The sequence below is a fragment of the Eschrichtius robustus genome, chromosome 1 (assembly GCF_028021215.1).
Source record: "Eschrichtius robustus isolate mEscRob2 chromosome 1, mEscRob2.pri, whole genome shotgun sequence".
Classification (NCBI taxonomy): Eukaryota; Metazoa; Chordata; class Mammalia; order Artiodactyla; family Eschrichtiidae; genus Eschrichtius; species Eschrichtius robustus.
The window spans coordinates 82,199,992-82,223,031 of NC_090824.1; the positions used below are offsets into that span (position 1 = coordinate 82,199,992).

General features: G+C 41.2%; 1 protein-coding gene across 4 annotated transcripts in view; it reads left to right on the forward strand.

Moving 5' to 3' along the window:
* FMN1 (formin 1) overlaps nucleotides 1–23,040 on the forward strand; it is a 415,982-nt gene that overhangs the window by 382,399 nt on the left and 10,543 nt on the right. For 3 of the 4 annotated variants that reach the window (XM_068548761.1, XM_068548781.1, XM_068548799.1), the window contains 2 exons: nucleotides 108–257; nucleotides 22,254–22,338. In XM_068548761.1, coding sequence (XP_068404862.1) covers nucleotides 108–257; nucleotides 22,254–22,338 — 235 coding nt within the window. The remainder of the gene's footprint in view (nucleotides 1–107; nucleotides 258–22,253; nucleotides 22,339–23,040) is intronic. The other variant, XM_068548771.1, reaches the window with a different exon arrangement.

Genomic DNA, 23,040 nt, shown 5'->3' on the forward strand with positions numbered 1-23,040 from the left:
ATGTGTGTGGGAGAAACTCTCCCGGTGTCCCCTCTCCTCCCCTAATGGGTATTAGCGTTGACAGCCTCTCACCCTCTACCTCACTGTTTTTTTCTCTACATTTGCAGTTTTGAAACAACAGTAGGATATTTTGGGATGAAGCCAAAGTCTGGTGAGAAGGAGATCACACCCAACTACGTGTTTATGGTGTGGTATGAGTTCTGCAGTGACTTCAAGACAATTTGGAAACGGGAGAGTAAAAACATATCTAAAGAAAGGTAAGGCTCTAATAGATTGATTAACACCCACTTCGGGGGTCTAGGAAACCTCCTTCTCAAACCTAACGAAGTGTGTGCATCTCACCCATGTCAGTATCACCTTTCAGATCAAGTGGATGTTGAGGAAGGATTATTGCCTCAGAGTTCATAGGGAAAATGGGGGGAGGCTTGCTGTCCGCGCAAGCAAATACACTCACGTGATCTGATAAGTTACACTTTCTTAACCCCTTCCAATTACTAGCTAGTAAATGAAAGGGGAGCTGTGCTAATTTGCAGCAGATTGCTTCTCTGTGTATTTTCATGTTGGCCCAGGCTAAATGAGGCAGCCTTGCTGTCGCAGACGGTACAGACAAATAAAAGTGAATGCTTTTCCCATTAATATACTGAACTTGCATCAAAGGGAAATCTCTGAGAGTCGGGCCACACTTAACACGGTGTTGAAGCCCCGCTCTGGATTTACAGCGCCACTTCTGACTCCCCGTATCCTGCTGAGGACATCAAACTGCGTGCCGCTCGCCTCACTGCAGCCTCCTGATTTTATTAGTTGGGGGTAGAAGGAAAGCCTCGGCTCTGAATATAGGGAGAGCGTGTGTGTGTGTGTGTGCGTTCTCCTTAGAGAGAGACTGAATTTGGCCCTGTTGATCGGAACAAAAAAGCATTTCTGCTTGATCAGTGTTTTGATCAGGTTGCCACTGTTCTACAAAGGGTGTCATGGATTTAAACTTCAAACAGGTCTTGCTACTACTCCTGCAGAACAGATGTATGAGAGTGTCATTCAAAGTGGAGTCGGAGACACATTCCACAAATGAAGGGAAGTGGTTTAATTGTAGCATCTATATCTCACTAAACATTGAGACCTGAAATTCCAAAATTCAGTATTTTTGCTCTTTACTTTGTAATCAGAGAAACGGTATGTACATAATCTATCTGTACAGACACACACATACACACACACAGAGTACACTAATATGTTTTACCTTAAAAAGCTACTTTAAAGGGCTCATAATTTAGAGATTTCTTGACTCAGTCTTACTGAATCTCTGAATATTTTCTCAGGGAATTTTTTCACAAGCCGGCTTTCTTTCTAAGGAAGTCAAAGAGCTTTAAAAATATTTATCAACACATCTTCCCACCATTTACTCTTCTGGAACTTGGGAGTTAAACTGAGTATATCCATTATAGGGATAAAATGAAGCAGAGAAAAGTTAAGTGACATTGTTAAGAAAACAGATTGTTGATAATAACATGAAAAAAAAACCCCTAAAAATCTTGACATGCAACTCACTGTTCTCACCCTGCAATCTCTTGTTCAGCCCTTTAAGCTAAAATAAGCTTCTGTGGAATACATTCTGTGTTTTGTGAGCCTCAGAGGAAAAGTGACAGAGCCAAGTTCCTCTCTCTCTAACAAGGTAGCAGCTGGGCAGTCAGCTCTCCACGTCCACACCCGAAGGCCAGGGAGCCCCTCAGAGGGCCCTGAATGTCCAGCCTTTGCTAAAGATTTTACACCTGAGATTTTGATCCTAGCCCTTAGTGACTTTGTCCTTGTTGTTGGAGCCCTTAAAATGGTCCCAAAAAAACCAACAGAGACGGTAATGAATTGCTTTTCATTTGAATAATCTTCTATTGAACTACTGAACTGTATTCCAAATGGAGGAGTTTTTCCCTATCACAGAAGTTAGACCACACTCATTGTGGGCCTGCGGTGGTTCCAACCACCCTTCAGAATGACCTGTTCTCTGATTCCTAGCGATGGGCACCTGCTGTGCTGCTTCCTGGGTATAGCTGGTGAATTGCCCACTTCACACTCTGTAAACCAACACCTTTAAAGGGTCATGACTTCCCGGGACCCTTTTCAGGTCTTCTCATTTAGCAATTTCAGGGGTTTCTTCATTCCAGCCGTGCTTTGTGAGATGGCCCACCAAGGTTTCCAACCTAAAGCAACATCTCTGAAAGTTAATGATGGCTCATAAAGTATCTGTGGAAGCCGCTTGTTTACAAAAATCTTTTTGTTAAGAAATGTTAGCGCATTATATATATTACTGCTCATCCAGTTCAGTAAACTGGTTAATATCCAGGGTTTTCTCGTGAAGTGAGGATTTTTTTCAGTTGTTCTCTGTCTGCTAAGGGTTTTAGCTTTTAAACGATTGGAATCACATATTCGTTGTGGTGAAATAAGCGAATTGAGTTCTTCTGTTACAATCGAGTGATAAACAATATGATTGCTTTGTTTTGACCCATATTTAATGATGTTTGATATTGTCATTTTTTATTGTACTTCAACAAATGCCAACAACACTACACGTCAGGAGGTAGCACAAGATAATATGAAGGCATCCTCAAAAATTAAACTCATAAGCAAATGAAAACCTCATAGCTTGTATGAGACCCAGAACGACGTCTGAACACACAGGCGACTGATAACAAACGTCCAATGTGCTTGTGCCTTGAAAATGAATGATAAAGCCCCTATTCTTAAGCTGGTATCAGGACACAATTCTGTGTTTGAGTAGAACAGACAAATAGTATTTCACTGGGGATATGGTTTCCCTGCAGATTCACATCTCAGTAGAAGAGCAAGCTACCGTATGATGGTATATTAATGGCATGAAACTTTCCTTGTCGCGTATGCCAATGTTAGGCAAAATAGAAAACTTCTGAGTCTAGGCCCAAATCCAGAGTGCCTCGCTCCCTAGACCTTCAGTCTGTGACCCACTCAGTCCTCATGGTGTCCCTAGTACTAGAACTCATCCTCCAGGGAACTATACCAGGTCCTTCTCTTACCCCTGCTGAGTACTTACTGGTAGTGCTCAGTAGTGTAAAAAACGCCTCTAGAGAGAGAGTTGAAACCCAGCATTTTTATGCCATTAACTTGCTTTGTGATCTTGGGCCAGTCACTTATTGCCTGGAGGACCCAAATATCGTATCTGTAAAATGTATGTATTGAGATGAAGCAGGAACCAAAGGTTCACTACGATCTTTTCTAGCTCAAAATCTCTGTGACTCTAGAAACTACTTTTTTTTTTTTTTTTAATATTTTGAGAAACTGTTTTATTTCTGAGATAACGCCCCTCACCTTTGCTCTTGAGCTCATAGGGGATTATACGGAAGGACATTCCAAGCCAAGGTCTGGTGGTGAGTGGGGGAGAGATCTGGGGGCAGGGAGAATTTTCACCTTCCTCTTGGACTTGGTAAATGTCTACAGCTTCCTTGGCTTACACTCCCAGTTCCTCCCCTAAAATACTACGGTTGGTCTTGAAGACCATATTTTTTTAACTGAAAGTATACACACAAAAATATTTTCATCTGCATCCAACATTGCGTTTACTGGTTTATGAAAGTTCATCAAGATTTTTATTCTGAGAGGCAGCTTTGCCTCAGTTTTACCTTTTCATGCAGTTTTGTATTTGTGTCTCTTGACAGCCAAACAGCCAATGAATTTTTGCAACACACATTTCTTCCACCTATTAAATCAACAGATTATTCGAGCATATGCATAGTTGCAAGGAGATAACCTAATTTTTGCTGCTACCTTTATTGACTATTCTTTACTCATTTTCTGCTTTTTCTTTTCTTTTTTTCCTGCTTAATTATTCTGGGATATACAACCCTTCCTTATGAAGTTCTCCACTATTTAGAATATGTTAAGACTGCGCCCCACATATGCCCACACATGCACACATAGAGGCCACAAACGACTACTCCCCACAAAATGAGCTATGAATTTGCAAAAGGTAGAGAAGTCCTAGGGGGCTCATGACTCCAGGAATAAAGTCTTGGCAAATAATTCAACCCTGAGCCAAAGCAGACTGTAAAAGTACCATTTAAAAACCCATAATGGGTAAGTAATGAGTGAATAAGGAGTTTGGTGAATTTTATGTGAAATGCAAATAAGACATTTCATTATATACATAAGTATAATTTACACCATGGGGGAAGGGATGGTTAGTTTGGGTTTTTTTAGTTCAGCTAAATAACAACAGAGTTTTTGTTTTAGGTCTATTACTTGCAGTCATTATGGTTAATTATGCAACTGCCATACCCTTGACAGCAGAGCTGTTGTGGAGTTATCCCAAAGCTGTTCTCAGGGCTCACTGCTCAGGTCACTTTAGGACCAGGAGCTGGGGACTTAAGAGAGGCCATCACTCAACCCACAAAGAAGCCGTTGATTGCAGTGTAGACATCGCAGGAATTCCTCTCTTTATATGACAGTTATTCCTGGAAAAAGTTCCATAAACTAAAATTTTTATTTATTGAATCATGATCATTACAGTAACGTCTAACAAGTTACCCTAGCCCTCTGTTATGTGGTTAAATGATTTATATACACTTAACTGCTAAGAAGCTTCAAATTTTAAAGGACCCCTTTAATAATACGAATAATCACCCCCAAGTTACTTGGCAAAACTTTGAATTTTCCTAAGTCACATTTGAAGGCAGTTCTGTACAAATACACAAACAGTAAATGTCCCAACAAGTTAACTTATAAACAGAATGTGTGATTATCATAATCACAAAGAATAAAACCCGCTTATTTCCCAAGCAATGAATTTAAAACTACTTCTGCAAAATTAAAAATATGCCATGAGTAAGGAGAGGAGATTGTAGACTTCTAAATGGTAAAAATTATGGGATCATTGATTCTTCAAAATTAAAACACGTCTTTTGACCCTCTTTCCTCTGGAAACTAGCGATCTCCTGTTCCTTCCAGCTTCTTAAAAGAAGAGTTTATATACATTTCCTCATTTCTTTTTCCATAATACACATCCACTCCTTTCTGTATCGGTAAGAATAAAGCCTCGGCTGCCATAACAAAGACCAAAGTAACTGTTGCTTAAACAAGAAAAATTTATTTTACTTTTGCCTAACAATCTTGAGTATAAATTGTTTAGAAGTTCAGAACCCAGATTCCTTTTCTCTTGTGGCCACCATCATTAGGTGTGGTCCTTATTCACAAGTGTAAAGATGGCTCACATCACGTCCGCCAGCGCCACCGCTGCTGAGTTCCTGCCAGTAGAAAGGGGAGGGCACACCATTTCCTTTAAAGGGGGGTGGACCTGGAAGGTACACGTATTTCATTGAGCAAAACTTAGTCTCACGGCTATATGCAAGGGAGACCAGGAAATGCAAGTTTATCTGGGAGCCATGGGCCCAGCTAAAGACTCGTGGGTTCCATTACTAAAGGGAGCAGAAGAAATGGATGTTGAGACCAGTGGCAGACTTTGCCACCTTTGCCCTTTGTGAAATCAGACAGCCAACTCCTTGCCACTACTAGCTTTTGACACTGATGATAGTTTCTTCCATCTTGAAGATGCTCTGAGGGTATTCTGGGTTCCCTTCTGCAAAGGTGACCGCCACCCTTCTATTTCCTTCATCGGCTCGTCTTTTTCTTCTATTCCTTAAGTGTGGACCTTCCCCAGGGTTCAGATCTCTGTTCCTCTTTTCTGCTCCGTACTCTATCCCTAGTTAATCCCAACCATTCTCATCGCTTCACCTGTCACCTCTTTGCCAAGTCCTCCTACCCAGAAACAACCTCTTAGTTCTAAGTCTTAGAGTCAGATCTCCTACTTCATGCTAAACGTTCCCACCGGCTGCCCAACTTTCGTCTGCAATTCAGTATGCCTACTCTGAGGGTCCCTAAATTTCATTTGCACCCTTCTCCTGCTCCTAGTAGCCAAAGGCAGGCTGGAAACCTGAACTGTCTTTAATGCTACAAGATTCACTTTCCACCCGCGGCTAACTTCTCAGTTTTACCTCCTTAGTGGTTATTCTTTTTCACCCTGTTTTCTCAGTGGCTTTGCCTAGTTCGGGACCTCATCTCTCACCTGGATTATTGCTACATCCTTCTGACTGTTCTCTCTGCCTATAGTTTTTCTATTTCCTCTTCATTGGCCCTTAATATTGTATCCAGCTATCTTTCTAAAACAGAAGTTAGATCACATCTATTTCTTTGAACATATCCTGTTTAAGCATATTCTGTTCTGAAATAAAGGGAAGAAAATCAGCCATGATTGGTACTTATATTCGTTAACTTTGGGGGCCTTACAACAGCCCTGAAAAAGTGTATTACTATTGTGCAGATAAGCAGAGGAGAGAGTAAACGAATTACCAACATCACAGTTTCACTCCTAAGCAACAGAATGGGGATAATGACCTAGGTCTTATGTGACACTAAAGCTTGAGCTTTTTCAAGTATTCTGTATTCCTCCCAAATTAGAGCATGAGCCTCCAAAAACTTGCCTTAACTCACTTTCCAACCTCATTTCCCATATCCTCATCCCCCACATACCCATGATATTGACTCAGTGTTTCTCACATCTACACATTCTTGCCTGGTGTTCTCATTGGGTAATTTCTTTACGTTGCATTGTCCGAGCTATTTCCTGCTGGTCAAAACATAGTCAGTCATCTTCTAAGGGCGACCTCCAAAACCTCTCCCCTAAAAATCTTCTGAAATACCCCTAAGTAAAAGAATTACATCTTTCTCTGGCCTCGGATAGCATATTTTTCTTACCATCCTTTAGCACTTAATTCCTTCCAACTTGTTACTTTAGCACTTTACGTGTCTTTTTCCACCTTTAGGACAACATAAACCCATTCCTTATCGTATCTTCTATGGTGCATTCTCCAGCACTGGAGCCTGCTAATTGTTTACTGATAGAGAAAGGACTTCACAACATAGTACAAAATGATACTGAGCACTGAAGATCCTGGGCAGTGTGAGTTTGGAGGAGGAAATGATTCCTAAGGAATGAGGAGGCTGGGGAGGGCTTTGGGAAGATGGTTAGCCGTAAACAGGGCCACCCTCCACAAAAGCTGTAGAAGGGATTCAGAAGCCAGTACGGGAATGTTGGATGCCAGCTGCTCCCAAATCTGGCAGGTCTTCCAAATCACCTGGAGAGCTTTGTAAAAAAGTAAGCAGATCTACCAAATCAGAATCCCAGAGGATTAGAACCTAGGGATCTGCAGTTTTAGAAAGCTCCTCGTAGAGAGGATGAGCAAGAACACATTCTGTGTTTGGTTGCTTCAGTAAATACCTTGGCTTCATCCCTTGCTGAAATCTATCAGGTCAGCTTTGGAGATGGGAGAAAGAAGTTCATCTTTCCAAGAGATTCTTTTTTTTAAATACTGGTGCTTCTTTTTTTTTTTTTTTTTTTAAAGGAATTCCTTTATTTTTGTTATTTTTATTATTTATTTTTAGCTGAGTTGGGTCTTCGTTTCTGCGCAAGGGCTTTCTCTAGTTGCGGCAAGCGGGGGCCACTCTTCATCGCGGTGCACGGGCCTCTCACTATCGCGGCCTCTCTTGGTGCGGAGCACAGGCTCCAGATGCGCAGGCTCAGTAGCTGTGGCTCACGGGCCCAGTTGCTCCGCGGCATGTGGGATCTTCCCAGACTAGGGCTCGAACCCGTGTCCCCTGCATTGGCAGGCAGATTCTCAACCACTGCGCCACCAGGGAAGCCCCCAAGAGATTCTTACTACGTCCAGCCAAGTTTGGGAACTGTTAGACTCAGGTGATCGTGAAGGTCTCTTCCAGCCCTTATTTCCTGTGGTTTTAGGTGGGAAATGAGCTGGACATTGACAGAGCAGATGAATTCAGCTACGTAGAGATGAAAGGGGTAAGGCCATCTTGGAGATCACATGGCAAAGGCCTGGGCTTGGAAGGCTGAACACACATTTTGGAAGAATCACACAGTATGATTTCAGGGGCCAGCCTAATTGCCGTGTTTCCTGTGCATCCTCGGAGTACACACCGTCTCCCATCTATTTGCACTTTGCATTCCCATAACATAAATGTGCACCACTTAATCAGCTTGATTTAAGCACATACTTTTAAAATACCTATTCATTCGTAAGTGCTGTACAAGCTATGAGACCCTATTCTGGAAGAATTTAATCTGGTGATCACAATGCCTCCTTCATAAAGCTTTCCCCAATCTCTGTGAGCTATCTTTCCTCCAATGTTGGGGCAGGGGGAGATGGTTACTATCTCTTTAATGTTGGCATTAGTGATTTCTTTTTCATTCATCTTCTTATAGACATTTCCCCCTCAAATAAATCATAAGCTGTAGAAGACAAGGGCAATGCCTCATACTGCTTTGTTCTCTGTCTACCATCTTATATTTCCTTATAGGTAGTGAGTGCTCAATTAATATTTGTTGAACAAATAAACAGTCACTGTGTTTTCGTTTGCCACATTGAAATTGATTACAGAATTTGCTGTCTACTGCTGATAGATGAGAGATCTTATTTATTTAGACTTTGGTGGTAGAATTCCCCAAACATATCCCATATGGGTTGCTTTTGCTCAAGTATCTAAAATCTTTATAGCTTGGTTAAAGGGGATAGACGTGTTCAAAACAAGAAAGACTAGTTAATGGGGTAAAACAATCACCTTCTCTGTTCTTGCCTGTATGACTTTCAATTTGTCTTAAAAAAAAAACAAAAAGAAAGAAAGAAACAAAGAAGGAAGTAAAGGTCTTTGGGATTCAGGCTGTGTCAAGCCTCACGCCTCTTAAGAGCTCACATAAGAACCTTTGAGAGCAACCGTCCACACGCTCTTTCCCTAGCTTGGCAGACAGCAATGGAAACCCAAAGTAAGTCTCCTTCATTCGGCTAGAATATTTCTAAGTTGCTTATCTGTGGGACTCCTGACAGCTCCTGCCTTGGGCAGAGAATAGATGGAATAGGGGGCTGCCTGGGGAGTATGATTTGAGGGGCGCCAGAAAGGCTGCCTGCTCCACCCAATCTCTCCTGCTTCCTCCCCCTTTTCATTTTAGTCACCCCTGCAAACAGGCTCTGATCAGTTCCAGTTTTTGGTGAGACTCGGTAGGTGGTAAAGGTTTCAAAACCAAAGTGGGAGCGGGGGCGGGAGTTGGCATCTACAAGCACGTGCATGTCTTCATTATCAGAATTGGAAATGTCTTCCAAAGACAAGCAATGCATTGCAATTAAACTTGCAGATTTATGTCCCAGGGCCGGCTTGAGTTTCCAGGCTGTCTCCCAGACGCCTCTCCCCAAACAAGGAAACGCAATGCTGTTACCTTTCACTCCACACCTAAATCGCCCCGGGCGGCTCAGGGTGTTTCGTCTACCAAGTGCAGAGTGATTGGCTTTAACTGATCATGCATTCCAGGGCAAGTCCAGGACCCCCCCCCCCACTTCCACTCCCCTGTGGCCTGGGGGAGACGCTCTGCAAACGGAAGCGGTCTTTGTTCTGCAATTAATCATTTGAAGTCAAAGTGTGTTTGGGAACTACAAGTGATAACCCGCAAAAGCTATCAAGTGGCTGATTGTGTAGCTGGTGAAATGTGGTCTCTAGGAGGACTTCCTTCGTTGTAAATAGAAAAATATCTTAGGAATGAGGTAGGGAAAGTTGTCAAATGTAGGAAGTGGAAGTGATGGGCTAATTTATCATGGAATCACTGAGAGGCTAGATTCTGATGTGTAAGGAGCTAAGTCTTTTAAGTCTAAGACCTGCCTTACTTTCCTGCTGGTCTGTCTTACCATGGCTGCTAGTGAGACTGGCCTGGGGGACACAGGGATGGAAGGGTTAGTCAAGGTCAAGGGTCAGACTCTGAAGAGGGAATAAGCATAGAAGAGTGTGTGTCTGTCCAAGTCTGTGGCCCTGCTGGCCTGCCTGAGATAAATGATTTTGAGGCTACCCATTATTTCATATTGTCTATGGCTGTCTTCTCTGAGTTTTATTTTCTTACCCTTTGCAAGCATTCCACATAGACGAGTCCATGACGTTTCCATCAGCTGCAGCAGTGAGGAAGAAATGTCCCTTTACACTGGGGAGTTAATGAATTTAGTCTTTGTGTTGTTGGGTTTTTTTTTTTAATTGAAGTATAGTTGATTTACGACACTGTGTTAGTTTTAGGTGGACAGCACAGTGATTCAGTTATACATATATTGTGTTGTTGGTTCTTTACTGACAATAAAGAGTGACTTTATTTCATTGGCTTTCATAACTGTTATTGCTGTGTAGTAGTTATATCAAGAATTCAGAAATACCTCGTGAGGGACTGTTGTCAAGGTGGGTAGAAATAAGGGCAGTTCCCAAGGCCCCTGGCAGGTCTCCCTGATTGCATTTACTTATTTAGAACCGAAGATGGATGTTAACCCTCTTTCCCCCAACTGTGGAGAAACAACGTCAATGTCCTCAATGAACTGAGGACAGTACCTGTGGAGGCTTGGGAGTATCAGAAGATGCAAAGAAACCCCACAAAGCTCACACGCCTTCCCTCTAATGTCCAGGCTACTAGGCAATGGCTGGAAGGGTAGCCTGACATAGCTACGCCTTCTAAAAGCACAACGTTAAAAACAACCCCTACGATGTTAACACCAGGGAATCCTAATGAGGAAAATACTGGGATGTTGCCCTCAACCTTCTCCGTCTAAAATACATAAAACCATGTGCTATTGAGCTTTCTTAAGCAATAAAGCCACTCCCACACCTCCCCAAAGTCTCTTTGGATAGTATTCTTTGCTCCTTGACCTAATGCTACTTAGTTCAAGGCTACAAGGAGATCATAGGAAAAGAGTGGATAGTCAGTTGGTATTTCATCTCTGCAGCTTCTTATACACCGTCTCTGATTTTCTTCTCCTAAAGGGGGACCATAAAAATAGTACCATTTACTTATAGAAGAAGGTGTCCCTAATAATTATTCGTAAAGTCAACCCACATTGGGAAGGCAGACTGGCAAGTTATTTATTTACAAGCATGATCTTCGGTAGGTGCCATCCCACAAAACCTTGTCTACCCTTCACAGGGCCCCAGGCCACAATTTACGGGGCCATGGACAAGGGCATGTTTTTCTCATGCTCCTTTGCTGATCATATTCTTCTGTGTATTTCAGAATAGCCACTAGAAGGAAGAGTTCTCGTGCTTGGTAGATTCTGGTTCACATGTCTTTAAATTTTAGGATAAGCCTAGTGACATAGTGATTTGGACCTTCAGTTTTTATTTATCCTGTTGTTTTAGGGAACTTGGGTGTTATTCCCTGTAGCATGCTGACTCAGAGGCCCATTACTACACATACTGGTGCACAGAAGCCTGCCCTGTTCCCTTTCTAGACTATTTTGACCTCTTTAGCGATGACTGATGTTAAGTCTTCTTTAAACAGATTTACATTACTGCTGGTCAGATTTCATGCTTTTACCAACATGCATTTTATGAACTATATTCGTGCAATGCCTCCCTTTTCTTTGCCTTCATCCACTGATGTTCCCAAAGCCATTGACTTTGAATATCTTCAGTGAAGATGTGTACATGGTCTGGGTCATGGAGTGGTTAATGTTTTTAGGTCACACTGTACTGGATGGCTAACGAAGCTTCCTCTTTGAAGCTAGTAGCTCTATAGGCAAAACTTGACTTCTGTCATCCTGAAGTCGCTTCCTCAGTCCCGTTGTCAGCATTACAAGAGTTGAGTGATTTATTAACAAGTACGTCCTGGTAATATAACCAGATTGTCTATTTTCCACTTGCTGAAATGAATTGGTCATTTTCATTTAGAGTATTTCTAACAAATAAACCAACAGGCATTTAAAACAGAATGGTAATTTGTGGGGGCCATCTACCCGTTTTTCTTCGTTTTTAAAAAATATTTTATTATTTTTTTAGAGCAGTTCTAGGTTTACAACAAAATTGAGAGGTAGGTGGATTTCCTACAGAGAATTCCCATGTATCTCCTTGTCCCCAGACATGCATAGCCTCCTCCGTTATCAACATCACTCATCATAATGATACTTTTTTTTTTTTTAACCAAAGATGAATATTATTGACACACAATAATTACCCAGAGTCCATAGTTTTTACCTTAGGGTTCACTGTTAGTGTTGTCCATTCTGTGGGTTCAGACAAATTGCGTAATAATATAATCCATCATTATAATATCATACAGAATATTTTCACCGCCCTAAAGCTCCTCTGCACTCTGCCTAGTCACATCTCCTCCTTGCCACACAGTCACTCATCTTTTTATTGTCTCCATAGTTCTGCCTTTTCCAGAACATTTACTCATTTTTAAATACTAAAATTAAGTAACCCCACTCTTTAGAGCGTAGATTCCAACCTGAGCCATGATTTGAGATCAGTTGTGTCCAGACACCCATTAGTTGCCTGTGCGACTTTCTTTCATTAAAAATATAACCTAGCCTCATACTTAAGAATTATTCAAAAGTTAATAGGTTGACAGTCTTGTTACACGTCAGACAGTTATTTGGAATGGGAAAGAAAGGAAAAGGGAAGGAACAGATGACCCAAAGAAAATGTTAATTGCAGTCACAGAATTAAAGTGGGAGGAACCTTAGGGTGTAATCAGTTGGATTCATTTCATCTTCATTCTAGGGTAGTAAGAGCAAAGGAAGCAAACAGAAATTGGAGAGTAGAATAGGACCCAAATCAGGAAGATCAGTTAAAATTCCCAGAAAGACCACAAAGAAAATGAACCATAATGAAATGTAAGGTAATTCCTGACTTTAGGACAGGGAAGTAAGTGGGTGCCCCCCTGGGCACTTAAGTTTTCCCACACTTCGGCTCCTCTGAATCTGTCCCCACGGTGCCTGTCTGTGAGTATTTGTCAGAGACTGTCCATCTCCCAGGCTTAGAACATATCTGGAAAGCACCACGCAGAGGAGAGTGGCAGAACTGGCTGTGTTTTGATTTTTACAGATTTGATATTTTATTAGAGCCCCAAAGCTGAAATCTGGTGGCTATGGCTGTCAGAAGAACCATTCTTTTAAGAGGCCTTGTCTTCTTAATCAGCTGTTCATCTCCCAGATATCCCTGGACAGTTCTTTAGGAAGAAGACTTCTATTGGCTCTCACTCTCCTGAACAGGAAGGGTATTTTTTTCTCTTCCTCACCTAAGAGATTCAATGGGTTCTGTTGAGTTCCATACATAGTGTTTTCCAACATTTTTTCCTAAACAGCAGAGCTTTTTTTTATCCAAATGAAAACATTCATGAAACCCCAATATATAAAACAGATTAAATTAAGCTTTTCTGGTTGAAGCAGGCTTGCAGATGTTGGGGTTAAGAGAATCCTTAAATCTTCCTTCTTTTCCTGAGGCAGCTTTGCTGAGGCTCTTTGGAAGACAGTTTGAAAATGCTGCTCTAAGTTATTGGTTTTTCCATTAGTGACAAGGAGTACGGAACAGCCTGAACACTCTACCCCACCTCCTATATCTCACTTACCTCTTGGTTGGCTGGCATGCCCAATCCCTATGGTTAAAAATGAAGGCACTTCTGTTACTGTAAAGTTCAGGATGATTTCAGTATATTCTGCCTTGTACATCATGAGCCAATGAAATACTGGATGTCAAAAGAATAAAGACATCGTACTTCTTCAATCTCACAGAAGGCTGGGCTCTGAGTTGGTTTGATTCAGCTGCAGGAATATACATCTAGCCTGTAGAAACCCCAAAGTATGCTCAGATCTCCCAGAAAAGGAGGCTGTAATGTGGGGAGCCTGAGCCTTTAAATGGAAAGGCGTATCATTCTTTGGGATGCAGTTGCCTCAGCTGCCTTGTGATCCCAGCTCTCTAATGGGTTAAGAAAAAGTGTGATTTTGTACCTTATCCAGATCTTTTCATTTAGGATGGGAATAATGTTCTCTTGTAGCTTTCTAACTGGAAGCAGAATTCCCTCCCCAACCAACCAAGGTTGCAAATCATTTCTGTAGAACAAGGACTAAGCAGGACCATCTGAGGAGATATGTCACTGTCCTATCTCATATTCACGTCTTTCCTCAGTAGACTTTGGCAGCAACTGAAATTTACTGGGGCCCTTAATAACTCTCTAGAGATGTGTTATAACGGAAAGGAAGAAAAGGTTTTCAGAAATCACTTTTATTAAAGCATTTGTAAATTGAAAGTAGTTATTTTCTTTCTCTAACTTACTTGTATGTCTTCCTCCCTATATTTCAGAATTTTTTTTTTTTAGAGGGCATGAGATGTAACCTTTGAAATCAAGTCTAGGTATTTGCCTATGAGTAATCATGAGCAACTATGTGTGAGAGTCTAGCGTAAATATTTAGACCCGAAACAAAAACAGAACCAAGATCTAGGCCAGAACCAAAGACAAGTCCATGAGCAATGAAGCCAAGGGAGAAATCGAGCATGGCTGTAGCTAGAAATTGTCCAACCAGTTCTCTTTGACTGCACGCAACAAAGTCCTTACCTCCTAAGTGAGAGAGGCAAATTCCAGACTTGGGGAAAGTTGTATAACCTCTCTGAGCCTCAGTCTCCTTGGGGGCAAAGTAATGTGGATACTTTCAGGAATCCTGGAATATGTACATAATCTGACATGCATAAATATTTAGCACATTTGGGTGGCCTTGAGCACCCTTTCTTTTTCCGTATTTAGGACTCAACCAGCTAATCAATAACCGGAGCTAGATTTTTTAATGCTGTTACATTTTATTTTTTTTCCCAAATGCAAAAGATAATAGTCCTACAACTTCTGGGTATTTACTAAACATTTAGGCTTGTTTGAGGTAAAGCGGAGAAAAGCTGTCAATGCAAGTCATTTGTCTTTCACTTAGATATTTGCTAACAACTGACTGCTGCATGGCACAGGGCTAGATGTGGGATCAGGGAGAAGACCCAGTATGCAGAAGCCGTGATCACTGTCTTCAAGTGGTTCCAGTGGTTTGAGGGAAATAGGACACCTATACAGTCCTAAGAGGAAAAGTTCCTAAGTGCCGTAAGAGAGGCACAAAGTGCCCTTTCACTTGAGAAAAGAGCAATTACTTCTGACTAAGAGAGATGAAGGAAGCTTTCATGACTCTGGCACTTAAGCTGAGACTAGAAGAATGGGAAGAATTTGAACACACGGAAATGAGTAAGAAAGTCACTGAGGGAACAGTAAGAGCGAGATGCGGGGGTGAGAAAAGCCTTGGTAGAAAGAAGAGTGAGAAGTTTGGACAGGACGGGGAACACATGGAGTGAGGTGAAGGAAAGGATGCTTGATAAGTAATCACAGATAATAAGTTTCTTTAATTTTCATAGCAATTGTGTTATTTAGGTATGGTATTACTTCCACTTTTAAGTTGAAATTGAGTTGAGGCTCAGAAGGGTTAAGTGATTTGTCCAAGGACAGTATTGAACCAGATCTGGGTCTGAAAAGGTAAGATAGACCAGTAAACTAAGTTCAAAACAGGGGCAGTTTTGATTGCCAGAGTAAGGAATTTGGATCCTATACTATAGTTCAAATCCAGCCCACGACTGGTTTTTGTAAATAAATTTCTTAGAACACGACATTGCACCGCCCTTCATTTGTGTATTTTTTAGGGCTCCTTTCACGCTACAACAGCAGCATTGAGTAGTTCCAGAGACCATATGGCTCACCAAGTCTAGAATACTGACTCTCTGGCCCTTTATAGGAAACCTTTGCTACCCCGGCTGAAGTTGATTGGGAGTCACTGAGAGTTTTTGAGAAGGGAGGTGACATTCTTAAGAGTTACGCATTGATAATCGAGACCATGTTCATCAGTAGGATGGATCAGAGGGAACTAGATCATTTCAAAGGCTACTTCATTGTCTGGGTCCTCATCCCTGGGCTCCTGAACTATCACAGAAGCCTTCCAGCAAGTCTCCGGCCAAAACTTCGAAGCTTAGAGAGTCCAGGCGGGCAGCAAAAACGAGTGGTGTGTGCCGGGTATAAGAAAACCAGTTGTGCACACAAGCTGGAAGATGGCACCACTGGACAGCCTCGGGCTGAGGATAGGATGGGGAGTGATGGCAAGTGTTGCAGACTGAGGTGTTGCCGCACAGAAGTGCCACTCAATGTTGCCGCACCTTCCAGTTTTGTAAGGGAGGTGAGAACTTTGTATTCTTGTGTGAAGTCTCTGCATTACACACGCGAGCTCGAGCTCGCATTTATTTAAACCTCCTGTGGTTGATGGAAACTGAACTTACATTTGTTTAAACCCTCTGAGGTCGATCACACTGCTGACCTCTACTTTGCAGTCTCTTCCCACATCATTACCAGAACACTGATGCTGAGTGAATTTAATGTGATCAACGATAGCAGCTTGCTGTAGCTTCTTCAGCAGGTATAGGACACTTTGCCCATGGTTTTTGAAGGACATTTGAGAGACAGGTGGACAAGACAGACAGACAGATTGACTGACCACCCAGTCATCCAACCATCAACCTCTCGTCAGGTCAAAGCAGTTTTTAAGACCTGCCTATATGCTCCATCATAACAATGGACGTAACGTAGCCAGACTGTCAGAATATTTAAGCGTTTGTCTCTTTCATCAAGGCTAAGTTTCGTATTGTATGATACAAAAGCCATTGACAAACAGCCTTGCCCTCCACAATTAGCTTTGCCCTCTAACGTTAAGGACATATAGAGAATCTCGTGAGAATTTGCTGGTTTGTATTTTGCAGGATCAGTTTTGAGCACTGGTGATGTTGTATTCATTCAGGTGAGAGTCAGTCACTTTATATTTTCATGCACCTGAATGGACATGAATATTTTCTCCCATAACCATTCTTGACGCCTGAATTTTTACAGTTTAGAGATTAATCACTTATAATTATTTATTCATTCATTAACTTACTCAGTATTTATGGTCATATACTATATGCCATTTTACTGTACAAAATGTGAAGGAAAGAAAGACAGTGAAGTCCTATCCCTGCTTTTGAGAAGCTCCAGTCTAGTGTAAAAAGCAGGTGCGTAAAAATGATCACAACACAGTGAAATAAGTGAACCTTGGCAGGAGGTATGAACTCTATCCAACCAGATTTCTCTTTATGTAATAAATGTGCCTTGGAAATAAAAGGTTGGAAAACGTTCCATTTTAATGATAAAATGACTTTAAATGTCCTACAAAGTCTGAGACAGGACCAACCTCATAATTTATGGGGCTCCCCTTGGTCAAAAACTAAGAATTTCAAGGGACTTCCCTGGTGGTCCAGAGGTTAAGACTCTGTGCTTCCACTGCAGGTGCGCTTCCACTGCAGGGTTCGATCCCTGGTCAGGGAACTAAGACCCTGCATACCGTGCAGTGCGGCCAAAAATATATATATACATATACTAATAATTTCAAGACAGTGACGGGAGAGCATTAAACCAAGAAGCCCCACACGACCATGCAGGTTGCACGCCCGGGCAGCCTCATGGCTCAGCATGTTCAAGAAATTCAAGTGAGCAGTACTTCAGGAAAGTAAAGGATTTTTTTTCGATTTTGTTCTCTAGGTCTCTATTTATTCATGGCATGTATATGCGTGCCGGCTACTGTATCAAGGGCTAGGAACACAGCAGTAAAAATGACAGCCACCATCTCTACCCTCATGTATCTTACTGTCTAGCTGAGAGGTTTGTATGTGATAATTTTCATTAACTGGTCCCATTATGTCTTAACTACATTCTCAGAGAAGTACTTAAATGGCCAGTGAGTCTTACTTTTTCTTTATACTTCTAAATATATAATATAAACTGAAAATATAATCTTTCTGTGTATAGATATATAATATCCCTATAAGGAACAAGTGTTATTTTGGTTATGAGAAAAACAAGGTTAACATGAAAAATATATATTTATTCAGAAGTTCTATACTATTTGAAATTTAAATTTTATTTATGATACCTCCAAGAAACCTGGAAAAATGGGAGGAAGTAGATGGAATCTTCCTTTTGAAGTTGAAATAGTTTCTCGTGTTTATTTGGTTGAAAAATTTATGTCATGCCTGCACCGAAGTGTAGCTTCTCGTTATGACTTTTAAAATCTGTGTTCAGATCAGAAAAATTGAGCTGAGTTCCCTTGGTTTGCTAAATCTCGGGGTAATAGCAGCGTTAGTTGATTTGGTTTGCCTTCAGGACACGTCTAAATGGTATTACTACAAGATAGTACTTAGCTAATAGCTCCATTTGTTTTATTTGTAGTCAGAAACTACTGTTGTGCATTCTTAAGGAGTAATCCTTTATATCCGTGATGGAAGGTTCCATAATGGTTATCCTTTATTGACCACTTGCTATATACCAGGTATACTAGAGGTTTTACTAGATATATTAATTAATTTAATCCTCACAATAATACCACGGAGTTAATATTGTGTATACATATATATACATATATATGCGCTATATATATCATACCATTTTATGTATAAGGAAACTGATAGTTGATTAACTTGCTCCGAGTTTTCTAGCAACTGGCAGAGTTGGAGTTAGACTCAAGCCTCGCTGATGCTGAAGCCACCTGCCACCAAGCTTTGCTTTCTCCCAACCCTTTATGATTTTTCAAGAGTGCCCTGTGAGAGGGAGACACCATAATTGAATGAGAACATTTAGAGAAGAGCAGGATGGAGTCACCAAGATCAGAATTGTCCTCGGAAGCCTGGGGTATGCATGGCAGCCTGTAGTCTGCGGGACAGCCACTGACCAGTAGGAAAAGGTTAGCAGTGCGGACAGGACCGTCGGTTGGCTCCCGGCCTCCACATCCCCGACCACCATCCCCGCCCCCAGATACTGAGAGAACGTGGGAAGTGATTGCAGGGCTTCTGAGAAGTGAAATTGGGAATTGGGGGAGGCCATGCTGAGCCAGGAGTGTGGTAGAAGACCAACTCTGGAAGAAGAGACCAGAATTCTAAGGTGAAAAGGAACTACTTAAGCAAAAGATGACTCCTAAAAGTGCCCTAAAAGTTAGGGAGCCCAGAGAGAAATAGTAATTCCAAACCATTCCATTGGAATATGGATTAAAGGGTCACTAATAAGTGCTCTCTCTGAAAACAGATCTTGCCGGAGAGACGCCAAGAAAAGTAGATGCTACAAGCTGTGGCCTCATTGACAGCACCATCATCTTGGTTTGCAGATTCCTTAGTAGTCAGTCTCCAATGTAGTCTGACCTGGCTTTGATCCTTCTAGCGCATTCCTTTCTTGTATGGGTACAGTCACAGTTACTGCTGCAAGCAGAAGAGTTTAGTAGGCAGTGTGGTGTATACGCTCAGACCTATGCCCCTGTCCAGAAGTGCCCGTTCTCACGGCAGCTTCGCAGATGTATTTCTTGGGTTATATAAATCATTGCTCATCTTTGTCTCATTTTTACTTCTTTTCTGATGCACAAGTCAACATGTTGAAGTCATTGAACTAACTTGTGCATGTGGGCAGGGAGATTGGATTATGAAGCGTATGTTTCAAGCATATTGTGCAAAATTAGATAAGTAAAGAGCTAAGGCACTCAGCCACTTCTTCAATATTAAACGAGTATGTGATTAATATTGAGTGAAGGGTTTGTATTTGAGGCCCTGAAGAAAAAGCATGTTTTTGTTTTTTTTAATGTCTGTGATTTGGTGGGTCTTTAAATATTTGGTATTTTTAAAATATTTTTGAAGACGTTTTTAAAATAAAGAAACATATTAAGGATAATTTAACACACCCATATTCCCACCACCTAGAATTGTCAACATTTTGCCACATATTTTTTAAGATTTTACAATTGAAAAATGAAGTATTATAGACAGAAATGAAATTCTAGTAGACATACTACCTCCCAATGTCATTCTCTTCTTCTGTATTTCTAGTGATAGCCTCTATCATGAAACTAGTATCTTTCCAGTCTGCATATAAATATAAATAGATGTTTACATGTATGTTCATACACACCGTGCAGGCATCTGTGAACAACATTGTTTTGTGGGCACTATTCCCCAATATATGTACAAGGTAGCATGTTGCATACACAGTAACAATAGTAGTGAACACATGTTGAGTGATTACACAGTGCCTGGAGCAGTACTTTCTCAGTCCTTTCAGTGACTCTGTGTAGCCCACACTGTTGATGTGACCCTCTTTTCTAGGTGCACAGAGAGGTCCCTTGCCCAGGGTCACACAGCTAATAAGTAGTGGGGCTGAGAATTAATCTCACAGTCAGGTTCTGGAGCCGAGCACTTCACCACCAGGCTAGATGGCCTCTCCACTCTGTCCCTCTGCAGAATTCATCACTCTCTCAATATCATGTTCCTGATATCCATAATTGGTGAATTCAGATCTAGTTTATTCCTTTTCACAGTTATAGCATATTCCATTAAATGAATATAATATACAGGCATCATTGCACGGTGCTTAAGACCTGTAAAGTACAAGTAGTGAAAGTTTCTATCTCACAGGGTTGTTGTGAGAATTAAATGGTTTACTTCAAATAAAGCAGGTAGAACAGTACCAGGCATGCAGTAAGCACCCAATAAATATTAGCTATTACTATTTGCTCTTGTCAGCTATCCATTATCCTATTGAATCTGATCGCTAGGTTGTTTTCAGTTTTTCATTATTGCATATATTGTCACAGTGAAAGGTGTGTCTAATTATAAAAGTTTATTTGGGGTATCTCCCTAGAAGAGGAATTGATAGCTCACAGGGTATGTATGTTTTCAGTTTCAGTTGATGCTGCCAAAGCCAGCTGTACCAATTTACACGCCCTCATACACAGTTCGGCAGTTCCCATTTCCTCACATCCCCCAATAACAGTTGATATTGCCTGACTTTGATTTGCCTATCTGATGGATAAGAAATATTACTTTGTTGAACTGATGAGCTGGATGAGAAATAATATCATGTTGTGGAATTGAATTTTTATAGCAGCTTTACTGAGATATGATTCATACTGTAAAATTTACCCTTTTCAAGGTGTACAATTCTGTGGTTTTTCAGTATATTCACAAGGATGTGCAACCATCACTGCTACCTAGTTTTAGGAGAAACCCCTTACCCCTTAGCAGTCACACCCCTTCTCCCCTCCCCTCGGCACCTGGCACTGCTAATCTACTTTCTGTCTCTGTGGATTTCATATAAATGGAATCACATAACATGTGGATTTTTGTCACTGGCTGGCTTCTTCCATTTACCTTAATGTTTTTGAGGTTCACCCACATTGTAGCATGTATCAGCACTTCATTCCTTTTTATGGTTCAGTAATATTCCATTGTGTTAATATACCACATTTTGTTTATCCATCTAGCAGCTAATATAAATTTGGGCTGTGTCTACTCTTGGCTATTATAAATGAGGCTGCTACAAACATTTATATATAAATTTTTGTCTGGACATACATTTTCATTTTCTTGGGTACACATATATTTATACACCTAGCAGTCAAATGGCTGGGTCATGTGATAACTATGTTTAATATTTTGAAAAGCTGCCAAACAGTTTTCCAAAGTGACTGCACCATTCTCCAGACCCATCAGCAATGTAGGAGAATTCCAATTTCTTCACATCCTCACCTCCAACACTTGTTACTGTCTTTCTTTTTAATTCCAGCCATCCTAGTGGCTGTGGAGTGATAATCTCATTGTGGTTTTGCTTTGTACTTCTCCAATGACTGATGATGTCGAGCATCTTTTCATGTGCTTACGGGCCATTTGTATGTCTTTGGAGAAATGTCTAGTCAAATCCTTTGCCTATTTTTTAAATTGGGTAATTTGTCTTTTTATTTGAGTTGTAAGAGTCACTCGTGCATTCTGAATGCAAGTCCTTTATCAGATGTATGATTTACAAATATTTTTCCCATTCTGTGTGGGTTGTCTTTTCACTTTCTTAATGTGAACTGGTGAATTTTAATATTTGTAGTTTTCATATGTTTCTCCAAAATTTCAGTTTTCAAAATTGTCTTCATCTTACCTCCTGAGTGGATCACAAGCCAGAGAGCCTTGAAGTGTGCCCTGAGAGTACAGTGAATCCATCTAGTATTCCGTAGGTCAGAAACTCCTGCATTGGTTGCAAAAGCACAGACTTCCCAAAGACATCTCGGTGAGCCTCTCAGCCAGTGAAGGGAATTCACCTTTGATAACCCAGAAGAGTCACCTTCGCAAAGTTTGAATTTAGTAATGAAAAGCACTGAAAACCATTCCTTATATTTTCAAACTGCTAACTGGTTAATTCAACAGCATTTGGATTTCTGTTTAACCTGACCTCTTCCTCTTTCTTCTTTCCTTTTCTCTTCTCCTTTCTTTTCCTCCTCGCTCCTCCCCCCTCCCTGTTTCCATTTCAGATTGAAAATGGCTCAGGAATCAGTCAGCAAGTTAACAGCAGAGAAGAAAGTGGAGACAAAGAAAATTAACCCCACGGCTAGTCTGGTGAGATGCATTTTTCATTCACAGCCTCAAGATTTTTCATTATAACTGAGGTGCACCCAGGAGTGGGTCTGAATTTAAAGGATAAAACTCAGAGGAATGAGTAGTATCCAGATTCTCAATTCCCATCCCAGAGTAGCATATGGGTAAGAAAGAGTATAAGGGAGGACAGAGTGAGGAACAAATACAGCCTCGAGCGCTCTTCCAGCAAATTCAAACAAGGTCATTTCCTGATAAACCAAATGTAGTCACTTGCCATTTCACACCCTTCCACACCGCACTCCACGCCATGATCCCCCTCATCTCAAAGCACTGTTCTCCTGAAGTGTTTAAGTATTCTCACCCTCACCAGTTCCTTTTCCCTGTTAAGGAAAGGGGCAGGGATTATCCTCTTTTGATAGTTGGTAAAACTGAGATGCAGAAAGATACAGCTTACCTAGGACCACTTCACAAATGGATAGCCAAAACCAGAACGAGACTCTGGGTCCCCCGACAGCTCTCCCTGGGCTAGAAGCTAAGCAGGCTAGTCTGTCTTCCTAGCTGTGAGGGGAAACTGTCATCCTCCACAGTCCCATTTTCAGTAAGGATCACAAGGAATCTCTGTGTTACAGCTGGAAAAGCTAAATGGGTTAGGAACCCAAGGTGTAGAGATTCAAATCCCAGATCAGCCACTTACTAGTTGTAAAACCTTAGTGAAGTTACTTT